The 21,877-nt window shown below is 42.1% G+C and overlaps 1 protein-coding gene across 1 annotated transcript in view; it reads right to left on the bottom strand.

The window, feature by feature from the left end:
- The window catches only part of dnah3 (dynein axonemal heavy chain 3), a 193,852-nt gene that overhangs the window by 35,272 nt on the left and 136,703 nt on the right, over positions 1-21,877 (bottom strand). Inside the window, exons 43-46 of the mRNA XM_072560097.1 lie at positions 10,753-10,876; positions 9,262-9,418; positions 5,857-6,000; positions 134-800 (exon numbers count right to left, since the gene is read on the bottom strand). Coding sequence (XP_072416198.1) covers positions 134-800; positions 5,857-6,000; positions 9,262-9,418; positions 10,753-10,876 — 1,092 coding nt within the window. The remainder of the gene's footprint in view (positions 1-133; positions 801-5,856; positions 6,001-9,261; positions 9,419-10,752; positions 10,877-21,877) is intronic.

Genomic DNA, 21,877 nt, shown 5'->3' with positions numbered 1-21,877 from the left:
ACAGCTCCCCATCTCCTTCTCATGGGACGAGCAATAAACACTGGCCGAGCCAGCAACACCTGCATCTTATGAACAAATTTAAAAAGTACTTGCTTAACCATTACTATTGCAATGTAGGGATATAAGCTCTTACCTAATACAATGTGTAAATTAGCTTTTACTTTTTCAATGAAGTAATTATATAATGACAGTGGAGTGGCCTCAATTCTCTTTCCATCAGTCCTGGCAACACTTTGCATCTTTTCAAGGAGTTCAGCTTTCTCATCTGCCGGGAAGATATTGGGTACATCTCCCGTGTTCAACAACATGTTGATGTCTTCCACAAATGACTCATCTTTAATTTGACTATCACTAAACATGAAGACAGTCTGTTTGCCATCAACTCCAGTCTTGATCATTATCTGTTTAACATCATCTCTCCATTCACTCTTGCCATAGTTCTTTGAAATTTCAATTTGGAAGAGATTGAATTCATTCATGAAAGTGGACAGCTTTGTTGCACTCTGTCTGCCACTTCCGCCAACACCAACCAGAAGCAAGTGGCCGTTGTCCTGCTTTAGCACTCTGCATATTCTTGAGATGTGCTCTATCGCAAACCTGAACATAACCAGGGCCATTGGAGCTTTACTGACATTGTTATATTCTGACAGATAATATTCCATGACTGATGTAAGTTGTTTTAAGTCTACAATCTCGTCATAAGCCTTTGCACTGGAATCTGGCTTTAGATAATCCCCAAAAAATAGACTGCGAATATTATCATCCGTAACTTTCCCCGATGGAGTCAAATGGCTCAAAACCTATACAAATGGATGGAAACAGATTGTTAGAGATTTGGTTGTGTGCGTTTAATTCATTAAAGCACAGACAAATTAGCTTGTTTCAGTACTAAAATAACCATGCTCATTATTCACCAGAGGAAGAGAAAGAATAAAATCGAACTATTCCTGTCCCCATCAAGGAATCATTGCTGGAAATGCAGACATATGAATGTTAGATGAAAGCATTTTTTTGTCTAGATTGTAAGAGATTCTCCAGATAAATGACCTCACTCATTATCTTAGCTGAGTGGGATACCTATGGTCTCAAGCTGCTGAGAATAACAGGAACTGCAGGACAAGAAAGAAAGATAAGTCCTGATATTATGTATTCATGATATATTCATTTGAAATTCTATGTGGACATGTTCCAATGTCGGCAATATATCCATCATGTGTTAGCAACTTCATTGGAATAATGCAGGGTGATTAAGTGACTGTTTTAATCATTCCTGGAGTAGTGTACCAGAGCTTAATTTCAAAACTAAGGTTTAGATGGTAACACAGTAAGTGATTGAATGATCAAACAATTCTATATGACAAAAGTCCCTGAAAAAGTGAAACCACTTTGGAAGAATTAGCTAAAATCTTGGAGATTTGCTGTATTCTTTCAGGAGGCAGTGGTAGTGTCATAGGACTGATAGTCTAGAACCTTAAGGTACTGTTCTGGGGGTGTGGATTCAAATCCCGCAATAACAGATGGTGAAATTTGAATTCAATAAAAGAAAGTCTGGAATGAAAAGCCAGTTTAATAGTCACCATATAACCATTGGCGATTATTGCAAAAAGTTCATCTCTTTCAAAGATGTGCTGTTGGGAGAAAAGCTGCAGCCTTACCTGCTCTGAGCTAACTCCAAATACTTCGCAATGTGGTTGACTCTTAACTGTTCTCTGAAATAGTTTAGCAAGCATCTTAATTCTAGGGCAATTAGGCATGGCCAATAAATGCTGGCCTAGTCTGTGACGTGAACATCCATGAGTGAATGAAACAAAAAGTATGTCAGGTTCTTTCATTTATGTACAGATTGAGTTTGCTAATAATCTAGATGAGCCTCAGAAGTAAGCTGTGACATGACTCATCGCTGTAAGTCATGTTCATGTTCTGCTAAGAAGTTGGAGCTTTAGAGCTTGGAGCAGGTCTCTTACCATCTCTTATCATCATTGATAAATGGAGGTTATACGTAGATTAAGTCTATAGCTCTCTGAAAGTGGCAACATATGTGGAGGTGGTAAAGAAAGTGTATGGTGTGTTTACCTTCATCGGTTGGAGCATTGAGTATAAAAGCTGGCAAATCACATATCTGTATAAAACTTTAGTTAGACACATTTGGGACATTACATGCAGTTCTGGTCACCACAGTATAGGAAGGATGTGGAAGCTTTAGAGAGGGGCAAAAGAGGTTTACCAGGATATTACTTAATTGGAGTGTATTAGTTATAAGGAGATGGTGGACAAACTTGGATTGTTTTTGCTAGTATATTGGAGGCTAAGGGTGACCTGATAAAAGTATATATAATTATGAGAGGCATAGATATGGTGGATAGTCAGAGTCTTTTTCCCAAGTTGGAGATGACAAATACTAGGGGCATAGATTTAGAATGAGAAGTGAAAAGTTTAAAGGAGATATGCGAGACAATTTGTTTACACCAAAGGCTGGAATGTGTTGCCAGGGAAGATGATAGAAACAGATATAATTAAAAGGTATTTAGACAGATAGATGAACAGACAGAAAATACAGGGATAAGGGCCAGGTTAGATTCCATACAGTGTGGAAACAGGCCCTTGGCCCAATCAGTCCACACCGACCCTCCGAAGAGTAACCCACCAGACCCATTTCCCTCTGACTAATGCGCCTAACACTCTGGGCAATTCACCTGACCTGTATATCTTTGTGACTGTGGGAGGAAACCAGAGCACCCGGAGGAAACCCATGCAGACATGGAGAGAAAATGCAAACTCCACACAGACAGTCGCCTGAGGCTGGAACCAAACCTAGGACCTTGGTGCTGTGAGGCAGCAGTGCTAACCACTGAGCCGCTGTGCCACCCTAGTGCAGGCAGTTGGGATTAGTTTAGAATGGCATAATGGTTGGCCCAGACATAGTGGGCTGAACGACCTGTACCTAACCTGTATAGTTCAATGTTCAATGTTTTATCACACACGACGTAACATTAACACAGTGTAACTGCGACAGAGCATTTGTTACTACATGAAGAACCAGCACTAATGACAATCAAACACAGTACTGAAAGTTAATTGTAATCAGGTCACTTTTTCAAGGTGCTAGTGTCCTGCCTATTTCAGTCCTTGAGTGAAAAATCTTTCCAGGTGAATACCTTATCCATTGCCCAAATAGTCGCCTTCTTCACAGACACTGTTTAAAATCAAGACTTTGAATTTAAAATGCCAGTTAACACGATGGGACAGAGTGGCTGTCTAACTGATTATTTGTAATAACTTCTTGCACAACTTTGTTCAAGCACCACTTTCATCTAAGCTCTGAATTTAAATAGGTTGAAATTACCTTCATGCTAAATTGGGCTGTAAGACTGTGATGACACTGTGGCTTTAAGAGGTGTATTTTGTCCTGGCTTTTATTTGGAAGAGAGGCTGATAGGCAGTCTATTTCAAACCAATAGAGTAAACAACTTGTCAGGCTTTTGGTTTTTTTTAAAGTTGGAACAATAGAAGCAGCCTGAATGGGTGGAGTCTGGCTCCCACAGAAGCAGTATTTTAGTTTAGCTTTCAATAGTTGTTAGGATTTTGAAGCTGCCATACATCTTTTCCTGCTACAGAAAAATGCTTCAGTTCTCTCTCTCTTTCTGCCAGTATTTTCTCTTGATGTTCTTTTCTCTTGGACTGGAGGAGTTCTCACTGCATGTGACATAATTTATTTTACTGAATTTACCTTTGCCCAGGGTACGTTTATGGGATGTTACTATATTGAAACTGTTGATGTTTAGTAGTTAAATGATCTATTACTCTTTTCAGTTTTCCAATAAAGTTAGACCAATTCTTCTTCCTTTCATTTGCATCTTGACCGAATGATGAGAATAAAGTGTGATTTGCTTAAAGCCAAATCATGTAACCAATCAGATTGCATCAGGAACACAGCGCCTTACACCTGCCTCTAAATAAGAAAAAGTTAGGCTCCAGGCTATTCTCCTTGACGTATTTGAAGGGGGTTCGGTCTGGTCCATAACAAGTGGCAGAACATCATCACTTACAACACATACTACCAATTAACATATTAGCAAGGGACAGAAAACTGGAAGGAAATGTTTAAGACAGAATGGTGTGGTTTGTGGCAGGAGCAACTCTGAGAAATTACTTGCCTAATGATGGGAGCCCTTGGTTGTTCTCAGAGTCTACAAAATTCATTTGCTGACACAAGTGGGGAAATGACCATCTGCTAGGCTTTCCTCAATGGCATTCTAAAGGTGGATGCCGGGAACTTGAATTATTCCAATGGCAAAGTCAAAATTATGAAATAAACAGGGGAGATATGTATTAATGGTATGGTTAAATATGCTGATTTCCTCATAGAGGCAGGTAATACTATGCAATTCAGCCAGTATTCTTCACTGTTATGATTGAGGAGTAATGCACAGGCCTTACCCAACGGAACCAACATAATCTGCAGAGTATCGGCTCGAAGCTACATAGCTTAATTCCCCCCTCCCCCATCACATGGGGTTTCACAGGACAGTGATGGGGCTACATCTGGAGTACTCTACAACATATTGATCACTTTATTTGAAGAAGGATGCAAATAAAGTACAAACAGCTCAGAAAAGATTCACCAGACTAAGATCACAAATGAGTGGGTTGCCTTATGGAGAGGCTAGGTTTATATTCACTGGAATTAAGAAACGTAAGAGGTGACTTGATTGAAAACTAAAAGATCCTGAGAGGACTTGACCGGATAGATACGGGGAGGATGTTTCCTCAGGTGGGAGAATGTGGAACTAAGGGCCACTCTTTAAAAATGTGGAGCCATCCATGTGAAATAGAGAAAGGGCAATTTTTTTCTTCTCTTTCAAAGATTCCATGCCTTTGGAACACCTTTCCCCAAAAGACAGTGGAAGCAGAGTCTTTGAATATTTTTAAAATAAAGGTTGATAGATTTTTGATAAGTGGGGTTGGGATAGGAGGTTAAAATCAGATCAGCCATGACCTAATTGAATGAGGGAGTAGGCTCAAGGGGCTAAATGCATTTTTTAATACATTCATGGAATATGGGCATCACCGTTCAGCCCAACATTTATTGCCCCAAGGGCAATCACATTGCTGTAGGTCTGGAATCACATATAGGCCAGACCAGGTTAGGATGGCAGTTTCTTTCCCAAAAGTGCATTAGTGAACTGGATGGATTTTTCCTGAAAATTGAAACATATAGAATACTGAATGGCATGGACAGAGTAGATGTTGGGAAGATGTTTCCATTGGTAGAAGAGACCAGGGCCCAAGGCCTTATCCTTAGAGTAAAGGGAAGGCCTTTTAGAATGGAGATAAGGAGAAACTTCTTCAGCCAGAGAGAGGTGAACCAATGGAATTCATTGCCTCAGAAGGCTGTGGAGGCCAGGTCATTGAGAATATTTAAGATGAAGAAAGATGGGTTCTTGATTGTCCAGGGGATCAAGAATTACAGGGAGAAAGCGTGAGAATAGGGTTGAGAAACCTACCAGCCATGATAGACTCAATGGGCTTAATGGTATAATTTCTGCTCCAATGTCTAATGTCTTATAGTCATATGATAATACCAGTAGGCCATCATCTCCCTTTCTGTTGCATGACATAAGATGGTAGGCACTGGATTATTTATCAATACAATGAAGTAAATCAAACAAATCAAAGGGATTTGCCACATGGTACAACAATTTGCAACGCAGTACGTGAAAAATGCAATTATGATATTATGATAGGGAATGGATGGAAACTTATTATGTAAAACATTTTTCTTGTTCTTTGTGCAAAATTATGAGTAGTACCCCACAATTTTCAACATCTCAAAAATAAAACAAGACCAGAAATTACCTTATCTACACTCTGTTTGAAGAAGTTTGAGGTGGTTTCTTTAATTATTTGGAAAAATATCTTTCTATCATCATCCGCAATCAATCTGTCATAAAAAACCCTGTAAACTTCATGAATCCAGAGACGAATCAATTTATCTCCCTCCTGGGAAAGGAATCATAAACAGCATATCACTAAAACACTTAACACAAAAACAGCTGAGGACGAGCTTCAGGATTGAAGAACACTACTACTGGAGATAAGTCCAGCTACAATTTGAAATACCTTTTTTTCCATATTCATTCATGGGATGTGGGTAGCATGGCTCAGCCAGCGCTTATTTCCAATCCCTAGTTGCCTTGGGGAAGATGTGCATGTTGGGTGGATTGGCCATGTGGAATTACAGGATTGGGGTTGGGTCTGGGTGGAATGCTCTTCAGATGGTCAGTGTGGACTCAATGGACCAAATGGCCTGCTCCCACACTGTAGAGATTCTATGATACTATATGATTTTTAGAAGGTGGTAAGGTATCTTCTTGAACCCTTGTACTTTTTGGGCCAGAGGGAGGGAATTCCAGGATTTTGATCCAGCGACAGTGAAGGAACTGAAATATATTTCCAAGTCAGGATGGTGAGTGGCTTGGACGGGAACTTGCAGTGGTGGTGTTCCCATGTGCCATTATCCTTCCTAAACAAAAGAAAATAAGAACTAGGAGCAGGAGAGTAGGCCATCTGGCCCTTCGAGTTTGCTTTGCCATTCAATAAGATCATGGCTGACCTTTTAGTGGCCTTAGCTCCACTTAACTGCCCTCTTACTGTAATCCTTAATTCCTCCATTGTTCAAATAAACCCACCTTAGCTTTAAAAACATTTACTGAAGTAGCGTCAACTACTTCACTGTGGAGAGTGTGTTGCTGGAAAAGCACAACAGGCCAGGCAGCATCCGAGGAGCAGGAGGATCGACATTTTGGGCATAAGCCCTTCCTCAGGAACTTAGTCAACTACTTCACTGGGCAGGGAATTTCATGGATTTACAACCATCTGGGTGAAGAAGTTCCTTCTCAATTCAGTCCTATATCTGCTCCCCCTAATCTTGAGGCTATGCTGTCTTGTCCAGTGGAAACATCCTCGCTACTTCTATCTTATCAGTTCCCTTGTTAATTTTATATGTTTCTATAAGACTCCCCCCTCATTTTTCTAAATTTCAATGAATATGATCCCAGTCTATTCAGTCTCTCCTCATAAGTCAACCCCCCTCAACTCTGGAATCAACCTAGTGACCCTCCTCTGCACCCCCTCCAGTGCCACTACATCCTTTCTCAAGTAAGGAGACCAAAAATACAAGCAGGACTCCAGGTATGGCCTCACCAGTACCCTATACATCTGCAACATAACCTCCCTGTTTTTCAAATCAATCCCTTTAGCAATGAAGGACAAAATTCCATTTGCCTTAATTACCTGTTGTACCTGCAGACCAACCTTCTGTGGTCCATGCACAAGGACACCCAGGTCCCTCTGCACAGCAGCATGCTGCAACTTTTTACCATTCAGGTACTAGTCCTTTATACTGTTATTCTTAACAAAATGGATGACTTCATAATTATTAACATTGTATTCCATCTGCCAGACTTTGGCCCACTCATTTAAAGTATCTAGGTTCCTCTGCAAAGTTTCACAGTCCTCTGCACACTTTGCTCTGCCACTCATCTTAGTATCATCGGAAAATTTTGACACCGTACAAGGGGTCCCAAAAACAAATCATCTATTTACATTGTAAATAAATGTGGTCCCAACAGTGATCCCTGAGGCACACCCCTTGTTACTGATTGCCAACCAGAATAGCACTCATCTATCCACACTCTTTACTTCCTGTTAGTCAACCAATCCTCTATCCATGCTAATACTTTACCCTTAAAACCATGCATCTTCACCTTATGCAGTTGCCTCTTCTGCAGGACCTTGTCGAAGGCCTTTTGGAAATCTAGGTACATCACATCCACTGGGTCCCCATTGTCCACCGTGCTCATATTTCTTTATAGAATTGTAAAACATTAGTTAAGCTTGGCCTGCCCTTCATGAACCCATGCAGCATCAGCCCAATGGGACAGTTTCTATTGAGATGCCTCGCTATTTCTTCCTTGATATTAGACTCGAGCATCTTCCCCACTACAGAGGATAAGCCTCATTGGGCTATAATTCCCCAGCTTTTGTCCACCTCCCTTTTTAAACAGTGACATCACATTTGCTGTTTTCCAATCTGCTGGGACTGCCCCAGACTCCAGTGAATTTTGGAAAATTACCACAAGTGCACTTGCTATTTCTCCCGCCATTTATTTTAGTACCCTGGGATGCATTCCATCAGGGCCAGGAGACTTGTCTATCCTTAGCTCCCTTAGATTGCCCAACACTAACTCTCCCATAATAATGATTGTTTCCAGGTCCTCCTACCTTCGTCTCTTTGTCAATTAACGGCATGTTATTCACTGTGAAGACCAATACAAAACACCTATTCAATGCCTCAGCCATTTCATCATATCCCATATCTAAATGCCCCTTCTCATCCTCTGAAGGACCAATGGCTACTTTAGTCACTCTTTTTATTTTATATATTCACAGGAACTTTTGCGATCTGTCTTTATATACTGTACTAGTTTTTTCTCATGTTTTATCTTACTTTTCTTTATAGTTTTCTGGGAGTGGTGCTTGTGGGTTTGGATAGTGCTGTCCAAGGAGCCAGGGTGAGTTGTTACGCTGTATGTTATCTATCCTGCAGCTTTCCTGTTTGATTGGCCCTGATGTTTGGAGAATAAACATTTGCCTTGCGAAGGACAGAAATTAATACTCTCAAAGTAGGCCTGCTCTTCTGGCATCAGCTCTGAACATTACGTGACACTTTATCCACTGCAAGCTACTCCATGTGGTTGGTTCTTCCGCCTGTGAGTCGTGTAAGCCTCGGTTTTGTTTCCCAACTCTTCAATTAATTCTACCAAGGTCGAAGCCTCCCAATCTGTGCTTCCACAGTGGGATCAGAATGCTGAGCAGTATCACATAGTGAGGGTCTTGAACTCGGAGGCAGCAATGGATTGAGTTATTGTAGCAGTGCTCCCACTCTAACATACCCCCTATGGTACTCTCACAGCTCTCATTGAAAGATAGCAACAACTTTCAATGGGCCATAGTGGAATAAAGTTTGGGAGGGATAGTTCTTGCACATGAAGCAGTGGTATACATTAGAAGTGATGTTTTATATTTCAGAAGCAAATTTAATTGAAATTCAGTAGATGGTTGGTATATTTTTGCAAACGATTTACTTTTAGTTTACACAATAGATTTTGATAATTTTACACAACTACTTTCCTTAAGTCCCATTCAACTGTTACAAGGTGTGTGGGTTTGAACGGACTATAAGAAGGTCTGATCACTTACTTTCAGATGGGTATTTGGACACAAAAGCACTCCCTTAATCACTCGAGAGAAATCTCGCAGATTGAACACATAATGAGATTTGGAAGGGGTCGGAAGGAAGTTGTCCACTGCAGCTTTATAAACTGCCATGGTGGCCTGTACCATCATCTTACCCAACCTGAAATAGAGAAGAGTTTGACAGTTTCACCCAAAATTCCTGTTGCCACTCAATATCAACAAGTACAACCTGGGAATTTGTGGGAGACCCGGAGCAAATCACACTGATCAGCAACCCCGCACGCACCTACCCCAGGGCAAAGTACACCATGCAGCACCTCCTGAGGGGCACCATCCCTGGGGCAAATCAAACTGTGCAGCATCCTCCACCCCCACATCTCCACTCCAGAGCAATTTACACTCTTCACTGCACCCCACACCCCAGGGCTAGAGCATATCACACCGTGCCCCCCCCCAACATTCCCTCCCCACCTCTGGCACAAATCACACTGGCCCAGCTTTCTAAAGGAGCAATTCATCTCAATTCATTCTTCAACCTCTTCCTCATAGCCCTGTAAATCTCTTCTTTTCAATTGTCCAATTGATCCAATTGTCTTTAGAAAACCACTCAAGGACTTGTTGGGCCAAAGGGCCTGTTTAAGGTGGCACAGTGGCTCAGTGGTTAGCACTGCTGCCCCACAGCACCAGGGACCCGAGTTCAATTCCAGCCTCGGGTGACTGTCTGTGTGGAGTTTGTACATTCTCCCCGTGTCTGCGTGGGTTTCCTCTGGGTGCTCCGGTTTCCTCTCACAGTCTAAAGATGTGCAGGTCAGGTGAATTGGCTATGTCAATTGTCCATAGTGTTAGAGCGAGGACTGCAGATGCTGGAAACCAGAGTGGTGCTGGAAAAGCACAGCAGGTCAGGCAGCATCCGAGGAGCAGGAAAATCGATGTTTCGGGCAAAAGCCCTTCATCAAGAATAAGGGCTTTTGCCCAGAACGTCTATTTTCCTGCTCCTTGGATGCTGCCTGACCTGCTGTGCTTTTCCAGCACCATAGTGTGAGATGCATTTGTCAGAGGGAAATGGGTCTGGGTGGGTTATTCTTCGGAAGGTCAGTATGTACTGGTTGGGCTGAAGGGCCTGTTTCCACACTGTAAGGAATATAATCTAATGACTCCTAGACAGTCCATTCCAGACCCTAACCACTCAAGTGAACCTGCCTCCCCTACACTGTCAGACAATGTGTTAGAGAACTGGGGCAAATCACACTGTGCAGCACAACCACCCCCACCCCTGGGGCAAATCACACTGTGCAGCACACCCACCCCCACCCCTGGGGCAAATTACACTGTGGATATGTAGTTAATTAATATTAGGTGTCATATAACATGACAGTTCACAGCCATTGCAGCAGTTTGAGTGATATTTGAGAGAGTCAAGGGTTGCAGCCTATATGTAAACCTTCCCACCTACCCCCATTTGATTTTGTTTCATTGAAATTTGTTGACCCCTACCGTAGAAAGGTGTTTTCAAATCCTTTCGCAAAGTGCCAATCCGAAATGGAAGTGAAAATCTTCATCATAGTATCGTCATCGAATGAATCGATGGAGATGATATTCAGATGGCGCGTGAAACGGCCTGTGAGGTAAAGCAGAGAAGTGCTATCTGGAGAAACTGGACAGCAACAACTTGGATTTTACAGTTTGTGATACTCAACTAAAAGCTTTGTAGTTGTGTTTAAACAAACACTGCTAGCTTTACCACCTCACATTGGTCAAAAAGCCCAACAGCTATAAGTAGCACAATGTAATGTCAATGTCCAGGTGCTTTTCCCATAATTTTGCACCACTGACTTTGCCGCCCATTATTTTTCAAAAGCTTTACCACATTTCCAGATATTTGTTTTTAGGCATTTTCCCATGGAAAGGATTTTGTTATGAATTACTATAAAATGAGCTGGTAAATTAAAACTGACACCAACAGCAGGTTGTAAGTGATAATATATTTTTCTCTCTTTGGATCTGTGAACTGATGTAGAAGTTGGAATGCTATACCAAGTGTTTGGAGAAGATTTGTAGTTCAGGTTGAGGTTCTGGATGTAGGTTTGCTCACTGAACTGGAAGGTTCATTTTCGGACGTTTCATCACCATACTGGGTAACATCTTCAGTGAGCCTCCAGATAAATCACTGGTGGTGTCACCCACTTTCTATTTATATGTTTGAGTTTCCTTGGGTTGGTGATGTCATTTCCTGTGGTGACATCATTTCTGATGGCGATGTTATTTCCTGTTCTTTTTCTCAGGGGTGGTAAATGGGATCCAAGTCAATGTGTTTGTTGATAGAGTTTCGGTTGGAATGCCATGCTTCTAGGAATTCTTGTGCGTGTCTCTGTTTGGCTTGTCCTAGGATGGATGTGTTGTCCCAGTTGAAGTGGTGACCTTCCTCATCTGTATGTAAGGATACTAGCGAGAGAGGGTCATGTCTTTTTGTGGCTAGTTGATGTTCATGTATCCTGGTGGCTAGTTTTCTGCCTGTTTGTCCAATGTGATATTTGTTACAGTTCTTAAAGGTATTTTGTAAATCACATTAGTTTTGCTTGTTGTCTGTATAGTTCATTAGCTGCTGTTTTAGCGTGTTGATGGGTTTGTGGCTACCATGATGCCAAGGGGTCTGAATAGTCTGGCAGTCATTTCCGAGATGTATTTGATTTAGGGGAGAGTGGCTAGGATTTCTGGACATGTTTTGTCTCATTGTTTGGGTTTGTTGCTGAGAAATCGTCAGACTGCGTTCATTGGGTACCCATTCTTTTTGAATACACTGTATAGGTGATCTTCCTCTGCTCTGTGTAGTTCCTCTGTGCTGCAGTGTGTGGTGGCTCGTTGAAATAATGTTCTAATGCAGCTTCGTTTGTGGAAGCTCTGTAGTTCAGTATTTGGTCCGTATGTGTTGTTTTCCTGTAGACGCTGGTTGGAAGTTCCCCATTGGCTGTTCGCTCTACCGTGACATCTAGGAATGGCAGTTTGTTGTTGTTTTCCTCCTCTTTAGTGAATTTTATGCCAGTTAAAGGTATTATTGTGCACAACCTTTCTATAAATAGAAAGCAGGCTACATCACCAGTGCTTCATTCAGAAACTCACAGAAGATGTTACCTGGTATGGTGATGAAACATCTGAAAACGAACCTCCCAGCTCACTGAGCAAACTTACATCCAGATACCAAGAGTATTTTACAACTTGAAAATCGAATGTTGCCTCTTGAGTGGTACAATGCAAATTTCTCTTTGAAAGCAGTAAGAGGGGGAAATCATTTTAAATCTTTCGCATTAAGGAATGTTAAAAAGAATTATTAAAGTTTAAGTATATAAGTATTACCTATACTGCGTATTCAAGAAGTACGGGTATCCAATATACACAGTCCGTCGATTTCTAAACAACAAACCCAAAGAAGTAGACACAACCCACCCAGAGACTCTGGCCACATTACCATACATCAAAGACATCTCGGAGATGACTACCAGACCACTCTGACTCCTTGGCAGCATGGTAACCAACAAACCTACCAACACACTGAAACAGCTACTGATGAACCTAAAAGACCATATACAAATGACCAGCAAAACACGTGTTATTTTAAAAATACCATGCAAGGACTGTAACATGGAACATCGAACAATACAGTGCAGAAAAGGCCCTTCGGCCCTCGATGTTGCGCCGACCTGTGAACAAATCTAAGCCCATCCTCCTCCAGTTTCCCATCCTCATCCATGTGCTAATCCAAGGATAGTTTAAATCTCTATAATGTGGCTGAGTTAACTACATTAGCAGGCAGGGATATCCACGCCCTTACCACTCTCTGAGGAAAGAACCTGCCTCTGACATCTGTCTTAAATCTACCACCTCTCAATTTGTAGCTATGCTCCCTCGTACAAGCTGACGTCATCACCCTAGGAAAAAGACTCTCACTGTCTACCCTACCTAATCCTCTGATCATCTTGTATGTCTCTATCAAATCCCCTCTTAGCCTTCTTCTCTCCAATGAGAACAAACCCAAGTCTCTCAGCCTTTCCTCATTAGACCTTCTCTCCAGACCAGGCAACATCCTGGTAAATCTCCTTTGCACCTTTTCCATTGCTTCCACATCCTTCCTGTAATGGGGCGACCAGAAATGTACAGTTTTCCAAGTGTGGCTTCACTAGCATTTTGTATAGTTGCAGCATATTATTACAGCTCTGGAACTCAATCCCTCTACCCATGAAACTGAACACACCATATGCCTTCTTAACATCACTATCAACCTGGGTGGCAACTTTCAGGGATCTACGTACATGGACTCCAAGATCCCTCTGCACATCCACACTACCAAGAATCTTTCCATTGACCCAGTACTCTGCCTTCCTGTTATTCTTCCCAAAGTGAATTACCTCACATCTATCTGCACTGAACTCCATTTACCCCTTCTCAGCCCAATTCTGCAGTTTATCCAAGTCCCCCTGCAACCTGTAACAGTCTTCCACACTGTCCACTACTCCACCGTGTCGTCTGCAAAGTGGTCTCAAAACAGGTCTTTGTGGCACACCACTAGTAACTGGACTCCAAATTTTCCATCAACCACCACTCGCTGCCTTCTTACAGAAAGCCAGTTTCTAATTCAAACTGCTAAATTACCCTCAATCCCACATCTCTGCACTTTCTCCAACAACCTACCATGTGGAACCTTACCAAAGGCTTTACAGAAGTCCATATACATCACTGCCCTACCCTCATCTACATGCTTGGTCACCTTCTCAAAAAACTCAATGAGGTTGTGAGACACGACCTGCCCTTGAAACCACGTTGACTATCTGAAATCAAATTATTGCTTGCTAGATGATTATAAATCCTCTCATAATGCTTTTTGAAACTTTTCCTACAACTGAAGTAAGGCTCACTGGTCTATAATTACCTGTGTCGCCTCTGCTGCCCTTCTTGAACAAGGGCACAACATTTGCAATCCTCCAGTCCTCTAGTACTAAACCTGTAGACATTGATGACTCAAAGCCAAAGGCTCCAACACCTCCTCCCTAGATTCCCAGTGAATCCTCAGATAAATCCCATCCAGCCCAGGGGACTTGTCTATTGTAACTCCTTCTAGATTTGATAACACCTCTTCCTTACTAACCTCAATCCTTTCTAGTCTAATATCTCGTATCTCATTCTTCTCCTCTTCAATATTCTTCTTTTCCTGAGTGAAAACTGATGAGAAATGTTCGTTTAGCACCTCTCCGATCTCCACAAGGTCAACACACAACTTCCCACTTCTGTCTTTGACTGGCCCTATTCCTACCCTAATCATCCTTTTAATTCCTCACATACCGATAGAAAGCTCTAGGGTTCTCCTTTATTCTATTTGCTAAAGACTACTCATGTCCTCTCTTTGCTCTTCTTAACTCTCTCTTTAAATCCTTCCTAGCTGATCTGTAACTCTCCATCATCTCATCTGAAACATCTTGTCTCATTGTTACATAAGCCTCCTTCTTCTGCTTAACAAGAGATGCAATTTCAGTAGTAAACCATGGTTCCCTGACCTTATTACATCCTCCCTGCCTGACAAGGACATACCTATCAAGGACACACAATATCTGTTCCGTAAACCAGCTCCACATTTCCATTGTCCTCTTACCCTGCGTTTTGCTACCCACTCTATGCATCCTAATTCTTGTCTAATTGCATTATAACAAACAATACATCAGACAGACAGGCAGAAAACTAGCCACCAGGATACACGAACACCAACTAGCCACAAAAAGGCATGACCCACTCTCACTAGTATCAGATGAAGAAGGACACCACATCGACTGGGACAACACATCCATCCTGGGACAGGCTAACAGAGACACACACGGGAATTATTCAAACCTGAACTCCATCAATAAACACATCGATTTGGACCCCATTTACCAACCTCTGAGAAAAAGAATCAGGAATGATATCACCCACCTTAAGAGACCAAGGCACATAAATAGAAAGTGGGACAGTACACCAGTGCTTCACCGGAGGCTCACTGATGATGTTACCTGGTATGGCAATGAAATGTCTGAAAACTAACCTTCCAGCCCAGTGAGCTAACTTACAACCTGAAGTATTAAAAAGCTGGGAGTGCCAACAGCAGCAGAGTGAAATAAACATTCAGAGCCTGGAGATAGACATTGCTCTGTCTCTCACCGCTTCCCCCACACCCTCCATGGGCAAAAGACAGAAAAATCAATGTTTTTAAGAATTCTAAATCAAAAGAAAAGGACTGGTTCCACTTCATCCACCAATGAATTGAAGAATGGCTGTCACCTTACAGACAGCCGCATGTCATCAGCACAAAGATCAAAAAGGACTGAGAAAATAACCTTGCACATTGTTCTCTGAATTTCTGATCTTCAGAACTTTGTTTCTGCTGTCTTCATTCTTTTTCCATGCACAGTCTCAGTGTCAAACAGTTTGCCTCTAGTCTGTCTTAAAACTGACTGACTGCATGTGTTTAGGGTTTTAAGGAGGGTATAGTTTAAGTTGCATAAATTAGGAATCCTCTCTTTTCAATATTAAAAATCACACAACACCAGGTTATCGTCCAACAAGTTTAATTGGAAGCACTAGCTTTCGGAGCATCGCTCCTTCATTGGATGGACAACCATCTGATGAAGGAGCAGCGCTCCGAAAGCTAGTGCTTCCAATTAAACCTGTTGGATTATAACCTGGTGTTGTGTGACTTTTAACTTTCTACACCCCAGTCCAACATTGGCATCTCCAGATCATCTCTTTTTGATGCTCTTGTTTAAGTTAAATGTACCACAATGAATAGTTATTTTTACTGTTACTAAAGAAACCCAGGGTGAATTACTTTTGTCCTAAGTAGCAGTCAGTCTGTCAAATTGGTAATTTTGGTGATCTCACTGGGATTTTGTACATTTATACATTTTGTGACGGGGTATGGAACTGTGGGGCATGATTATGAAGGCACTCTTCCCAGGTTAATTACGACAAATCAAAATACAAAGCACATCAGAGATGGGTAGGTGTGTTGGGATTCAGGTATAGCCTCTTAAGCATTATTCTGTATGCAATGAGTGGCTCTTGCATTCATTGTTATTGTAGTAATCCTTTAAATTTGTTCCCAGTGGGATTAACCTCAAAGGAATTGCTCTCTGGGGGAATAGCAGTGAGTAGGGCTACGCAATTTTGCCTGACTTGTCAAAACATGACAATTACAGGGATGTAGCAGAAACCTGTGCAAAGGTGAGAGAATGGCAAAAAGCGGAAGTAAATAGATTCTGCCTTGAATACAGAAAGTTCAAAAGGTTACCCTGATCAATAAGGTATCCTCAATTTTATGATTGGTCGGGGTATTCGGCAAGGTTACCCCCTCTCACCATTGTTGTTTATGTTGGTGATAGAGCCACTGGCAGAGGCCATTCGTCAGAATGTCCACATAACTGCTCCGGAAGTGGGATCGAGGGCACACAAGATTACACTGTAGGCGGATGATGTCCTTCTCTATTTATCGAACCCAATCACCTCCGTACCCCATTTGATATCAATTCATTTGGAGCTATTTCAGAATATAAGATCAACTTTGCAAAATCGGAGGCTATGCCTTTGGGGAACCTTGTTGACGTGCCAGAAGTTGAAGGTGGCTCTAAGTTCCCTTTTAAGTGGTCACAGGAAGGGCTCCGATACCTAGGCAGTTTTATTACCCCCCAGTTTGATCTGTTATTTCGGACTAACTTTGCTCACTTGCTCGACAACGTTAGGCGAGATCTCCAGAGATGGGAAGCTCTTCCAATTTCATGGCTGGGCCGAATATCCCACATTAAGATGAATGTTCTTCCTCGTTTGCTTTATCCCATGTGTATGCTCCCTATAATGTTTCCCAGGTCAATGCTGTGGAAGCTTATGGGGTGGTTTGGTTCCTTTGTCTGGCATCGTGGGTGGCCCCTCATCAAACTTACTAAATTGCAGTTGCCTCAAGGAGTGGGAGGGGTTGATTTCCCAGACATCAGAAGGGATCAATTGAGTTCCCTGCTGATCTTTGTCTGCGATTGAGTAGGTAACGATCCAAACTCAATATGGCTGGATATTGAGGCCTCCCAGGCAAAGTGTCCTCTTATTAACCTGTTGTTCACGGATATGATGAGGACACTGCCGGAACCCCATTGTCATTAGCACAGTCTGGGTTTGGAGGGTGATGCATCAGAGTGAGGGTTGTTTATCGAAGACTTCACTACTTAGACCCATAGTTGGCATGCCAGGGTTCTGACCAGGGATGATGGACTCAGGGTTCAAACTATGGGCAGCGAGAGGAGTTTCTAGTTTGGGAGACTTGTTTGAGGGGGAGGTTATGATGTCTTTTGAGCTGCAAATACAGGTTACCCAGCAGAGATCATTTCTGTTTTTTCCAGGTTAGGGATTTCATCCAGAAGAAGACTACGCTTCTCACTAAGCCCTAAAAGCCCAATACAGAGAGGTTGTTGCTACATTCCACAAGCACCCTTTCAGTTAGTGCCCTCTATCACCTGCTGGGTGGCAGGGCCTGGCAGGATATTAACCGGTTATGTGAGGTCTGGCAGCAAGAGCTGGGAGTGGAGATCTCTTCTGAAACATGGGAGAACATATGTGAGAATACTTGAAAGATCTCAATCTGTAATAGGTCATGCACTACGCAGGTAAAAGTTCTGTATGGGGCTCATCTGCCACCAGACCGTCTGGCGAAGTTTAAAAAAGGGGCATTTTCAGCGTGCCCCAAATGTAAAATAAGTGTAGGTACTCTTACCCATTGCTCTGGACATGCCACAGGCTCCGTGTTTATTGGAGTGCTGTGGCGGGAGAGATAGGGAGGGTATTGAGGACTGAAGTCAAAGTAGACCCGATATCTCTCCTCTTAGGTCTACCAAATTTACCATCTTTAGACAGGCATGGGAAGAAACTATTTAATATTCTTGCATACTGTGCACGGAAGAATATTCTGATGAACTGGGTGTCGGAGAACCCGCCAGGCTTGCTGGGATGGCAGAAGTTAATTATGGAGCACATTCCCTTGGACTTTTTTACAAACATGGTGCACCACACAACAGACTATTTTTATAAGACATGCCAGCCCTACTTGAGTTATTTGAAAATAGATTTATCAGTTATCTTAACTGGGGCGTGTGGTTAACCAGAATGGTTAGGTTTGTCAAGCCTTGGGCCCTGGAGGGGATCTCCTGAGTTAATGCAGGTATATATACAATGCTCCCGTTCCTTTGTTTGGGAGCTTTGCGCCGAGCATAGCTGTTCTGTATTTTGTTTTTTTTTTGGTTTTCTTTCTTTTTTTGGTGTTGCTTTGCACAGTGTTAGGGTTTGTTTTGTATTAGAGGGTAGGTTATTGTTAGGAGACAGTAGTTGTATCGTAATTTGTGGGGTTTTTTCTTTTTATTATACTGATATTTGTTATTGATTGTAATTTCAATAATTTTATATATTTGTAAAGTTAAAAAAAATTGCTAATAAATATATTTACAAAAAAAACCAATAAGGTATCCTCATGACCTTTTATTTGTACTGTTACACAAGAACATAATTTATATCCTTTGGGACTAATCAACTTGAATTATAACTGTGACTCTGTCTCACCCTACAATGAAATTTACAGTTTACAATTCCATTTAAACATTCATCATCTAATATTAGCTCAGTGCACCTTTAGAAAGATTGAATAAATTTGTGTTTAGAATTCACATGGGCTGGAAGATCTCTGAGGTAGGGCATCCTGTCATGTGGGATGGGCTGGTGGAGAATTAAGTCCCCTCTCCAGTTAACTCTCACTCATCAAAGTGTTAAATGGCATGGGGCTGCAGACATTGGTGGGATGCTCTCACTACCAACTCTCTTGATAGTGGTATTGGACCCACCAACAGCAAACTTCAGCTCCAAGTTACGCTACTCCATAACAGTATAGAACATGTAGAATCAACTTGGATAAAGGTTAAGATACTTGGTCTGCCAATTGCTGGAAAAAAATCCTTTATTGTTCACTCACTTTCAATTGTGGATGAAAATGTATCTCTGGATTGTACCCCAATTGTACCCCCAAAGTGGGGCCAAGACGCACCTTTCATTGGACTCTTCATCCTTATTTAATTCTGAGTAGGCTCAGGGTGACAGACTGTCCCAATTTTTACTGGATCGTTCTTTGAAATCTCTAACTGTCCCATGCTCTGTATATTTTTTTCATCCCCGGAATGTAATTTGTTCCAGGTTTGTAAAACTGGGACTGTGCCTGATTCCTGCTTACAGTAGGATTGCAAATTAAGTATTAAGTTAATTTTGATTCACTTTTGTTCTCAACTGTACCAGGCTCAGATTGATCTCTTTCCTCACTATCTCCCTGGGTCCCACCCCCACACCCCCACTTTACTGGTTTAAATCCTCCTGAGCAGCTCTAGCCAATCTCCCCGCCAGTATATTAGTCCCCTACCAATTTAGGTGCAATCCGTCCTTCTTGTACAGATCACTTCTATCCCAATACAGCTTCCAATGATCCAAAAATGTGAATCCTTCTCCCATACACCAGCTCCTCAGCCATGCATTCATCTGCTCTATCCTCCTATTCCTGCCCTCACTAGCTCGTAGCAGTGGGAGTAATCCAGACATTACTACTCTCAGGGACCTCGTTTTTAAACTCCTGCCTAACTCTCTGTAATCTCCCTTCAGAGTCTCAACCTTTTCCCTTCCAATGTCGTTGGTTCCAATGTGGACAATGACCTGCTGTTGGCCCCCCTCCACCTTGAGAACATTCTGCACCCTCTATGAGACATCCTTGATCCTGGCACCAGGGAAGCAACACACCAATCTGATTTTTCGCTGCTGGCCACAGAAATGTCTGTCTGTGCCTCGGACGAGACAGTCCTCTAAGACAATCGATCACTTGGAACCGATGTATCACTCATTACATTAGAGCCAGTCTCGATGCCAGAAACTTGGCTGTTTGTGCTATGTTCCCTTGAGAATCCATCACCCCCTACATTTTCCAAAATAGCATATTTGTTTGAAATGGGGACAGCCACAGAAGATTCCTGCACTACCTGCCTACCTCTCTTATCTTTCCTGTAGTTAACCCATCTATGGGACTGTAACTGAGACTTTCCCTCCTTCCTATAACTGTCATCCATCATATCCCCTTGCTCTTGTAAATTCCTCATTGCCTCTTCAACCGATCCATTCGATCTGATAGGATTTGCAACCAACAATATTTATTGCAGATATAATCCTCAGTAACCCGTAAACTCTCCCTAAACCCCCACATCCGACAAGAAGGGCATATCACTCTACTAAGGGCCATTTTTGCTTCTTTCAATCTACAGACCCAGAAAATAGCAGTGTCTTATTCCTCTACAAAACACTACCTCCAGTGCTACGAGATAGTGCAGGTAGGAATAGGAGGATAGAGCAGATGAATACATAGCTGAGAAGCTGGTGCAGGGGAGAAGGATTCACATTTTTGGATTATTGGAAGCTGTTTTGGGGTAGAAGTGACCTGTACAAGAAGGACGGATATACGACAGGGAGATAGTGAGGGAAGATTTCAATCTGAGACTGGTACAGTTGAGAACAAAGGCAAGTCAGTCAGGGCAGGCAGGGAAAAAGCAGAGAACAAGGCAGGACTGATAAATTAAACTGCATTTATTTAAATGTAAGGGGCCTAACAGGGAAGGCAGATGAACTCAGGGCATGGTTAGGAACATGGGACTGGGATATCATAGCAATTACAGAAACATGGCTCAGGGATGGGCAGGACTGGCAGCTTAATGTTCCAGGATACAAATATAACAGGAAGGACAGAAAGGGAAGCAAGAGAGGAGGGGGAGTGGCATTTTTGATAAGGGATAGCATTACAGCTGTGCTGAGGGAGGATATTCCTGGAAATACATCCAGGGAGGTTATTTGGGTGGAACTGAGAAATAAAAAAGGGATGATTACTTTATTGGGATTGTATTACAGACCCCCTAGTAGTCAGAGGCAAATTGTAAAACAAATTTGTAAGGACACCTCAGATATCTGTAAAGATAATAGGGTGATTATGGTAGGGGATTTTAACTTTCCAAACATAAACTGGGACTGCCATAGTGTTAAGGGTTTAGGTGGAGAGGAATTTGTTAAGAGTGTACAAGAACATTTTCTGATTCAGTTTGTGGATGTACCCACTAGAGAAGATGTAAAACTTGACCTACTCTTGGGAATTAAGGCAGGGCAGGTGACTGAGGTGTCAGTGGGGGAGCACTTTGGGGCCAGGGACCATAATTCTATTAGATTTAAAATACTGATGGAAAAGGATAAATCAGATCTAAAAGTTGAAGTTCTAAATTGGGGGAAGGCTAATTTTGAAGGTATTAGGCAAGAACTTTCAAAAGCTGATGGGGGCAGATGTTCGCAGGTAAAGGGACGGCTGGAAAATGGGAAGCCTTCAGGAATGCGATGAGAGTCCAGAGAAAGTATATTCCTGTTAGGGAGAAAGGAAAGGCATAGGGAATGCTGGATGACTAGAGAAATTGAGGGTTTGGTTAAGAAAAAGAAGGAAGCGTATGTCAGGTATAGACAGGATAGATCGAGTGAACCCTTAGAAGAGTATAAAGGAAGT

The sequence above is a fragment of the Chiloscyllium punctatum genome, chromosome 40 (genome assembly GCF_047496795.1).
Source record: "Chiloscyllium punctatum isolate Juve2018m chromosome 40, sChiPun1.3, whole genome shotgun sequence".
NCBI lineage: Eukaryota > Metazoa > Chordata > Chondrichthyes > Orectolobiformes > Hemiscylliidae > Chiloscyllium > Chiloscyllium punctatum.
The sequence above is the reverse complement of the archived record's forward strand: the minus strand, read 5'-3'. Positions and strand labels throughout refer to the sequence as shown.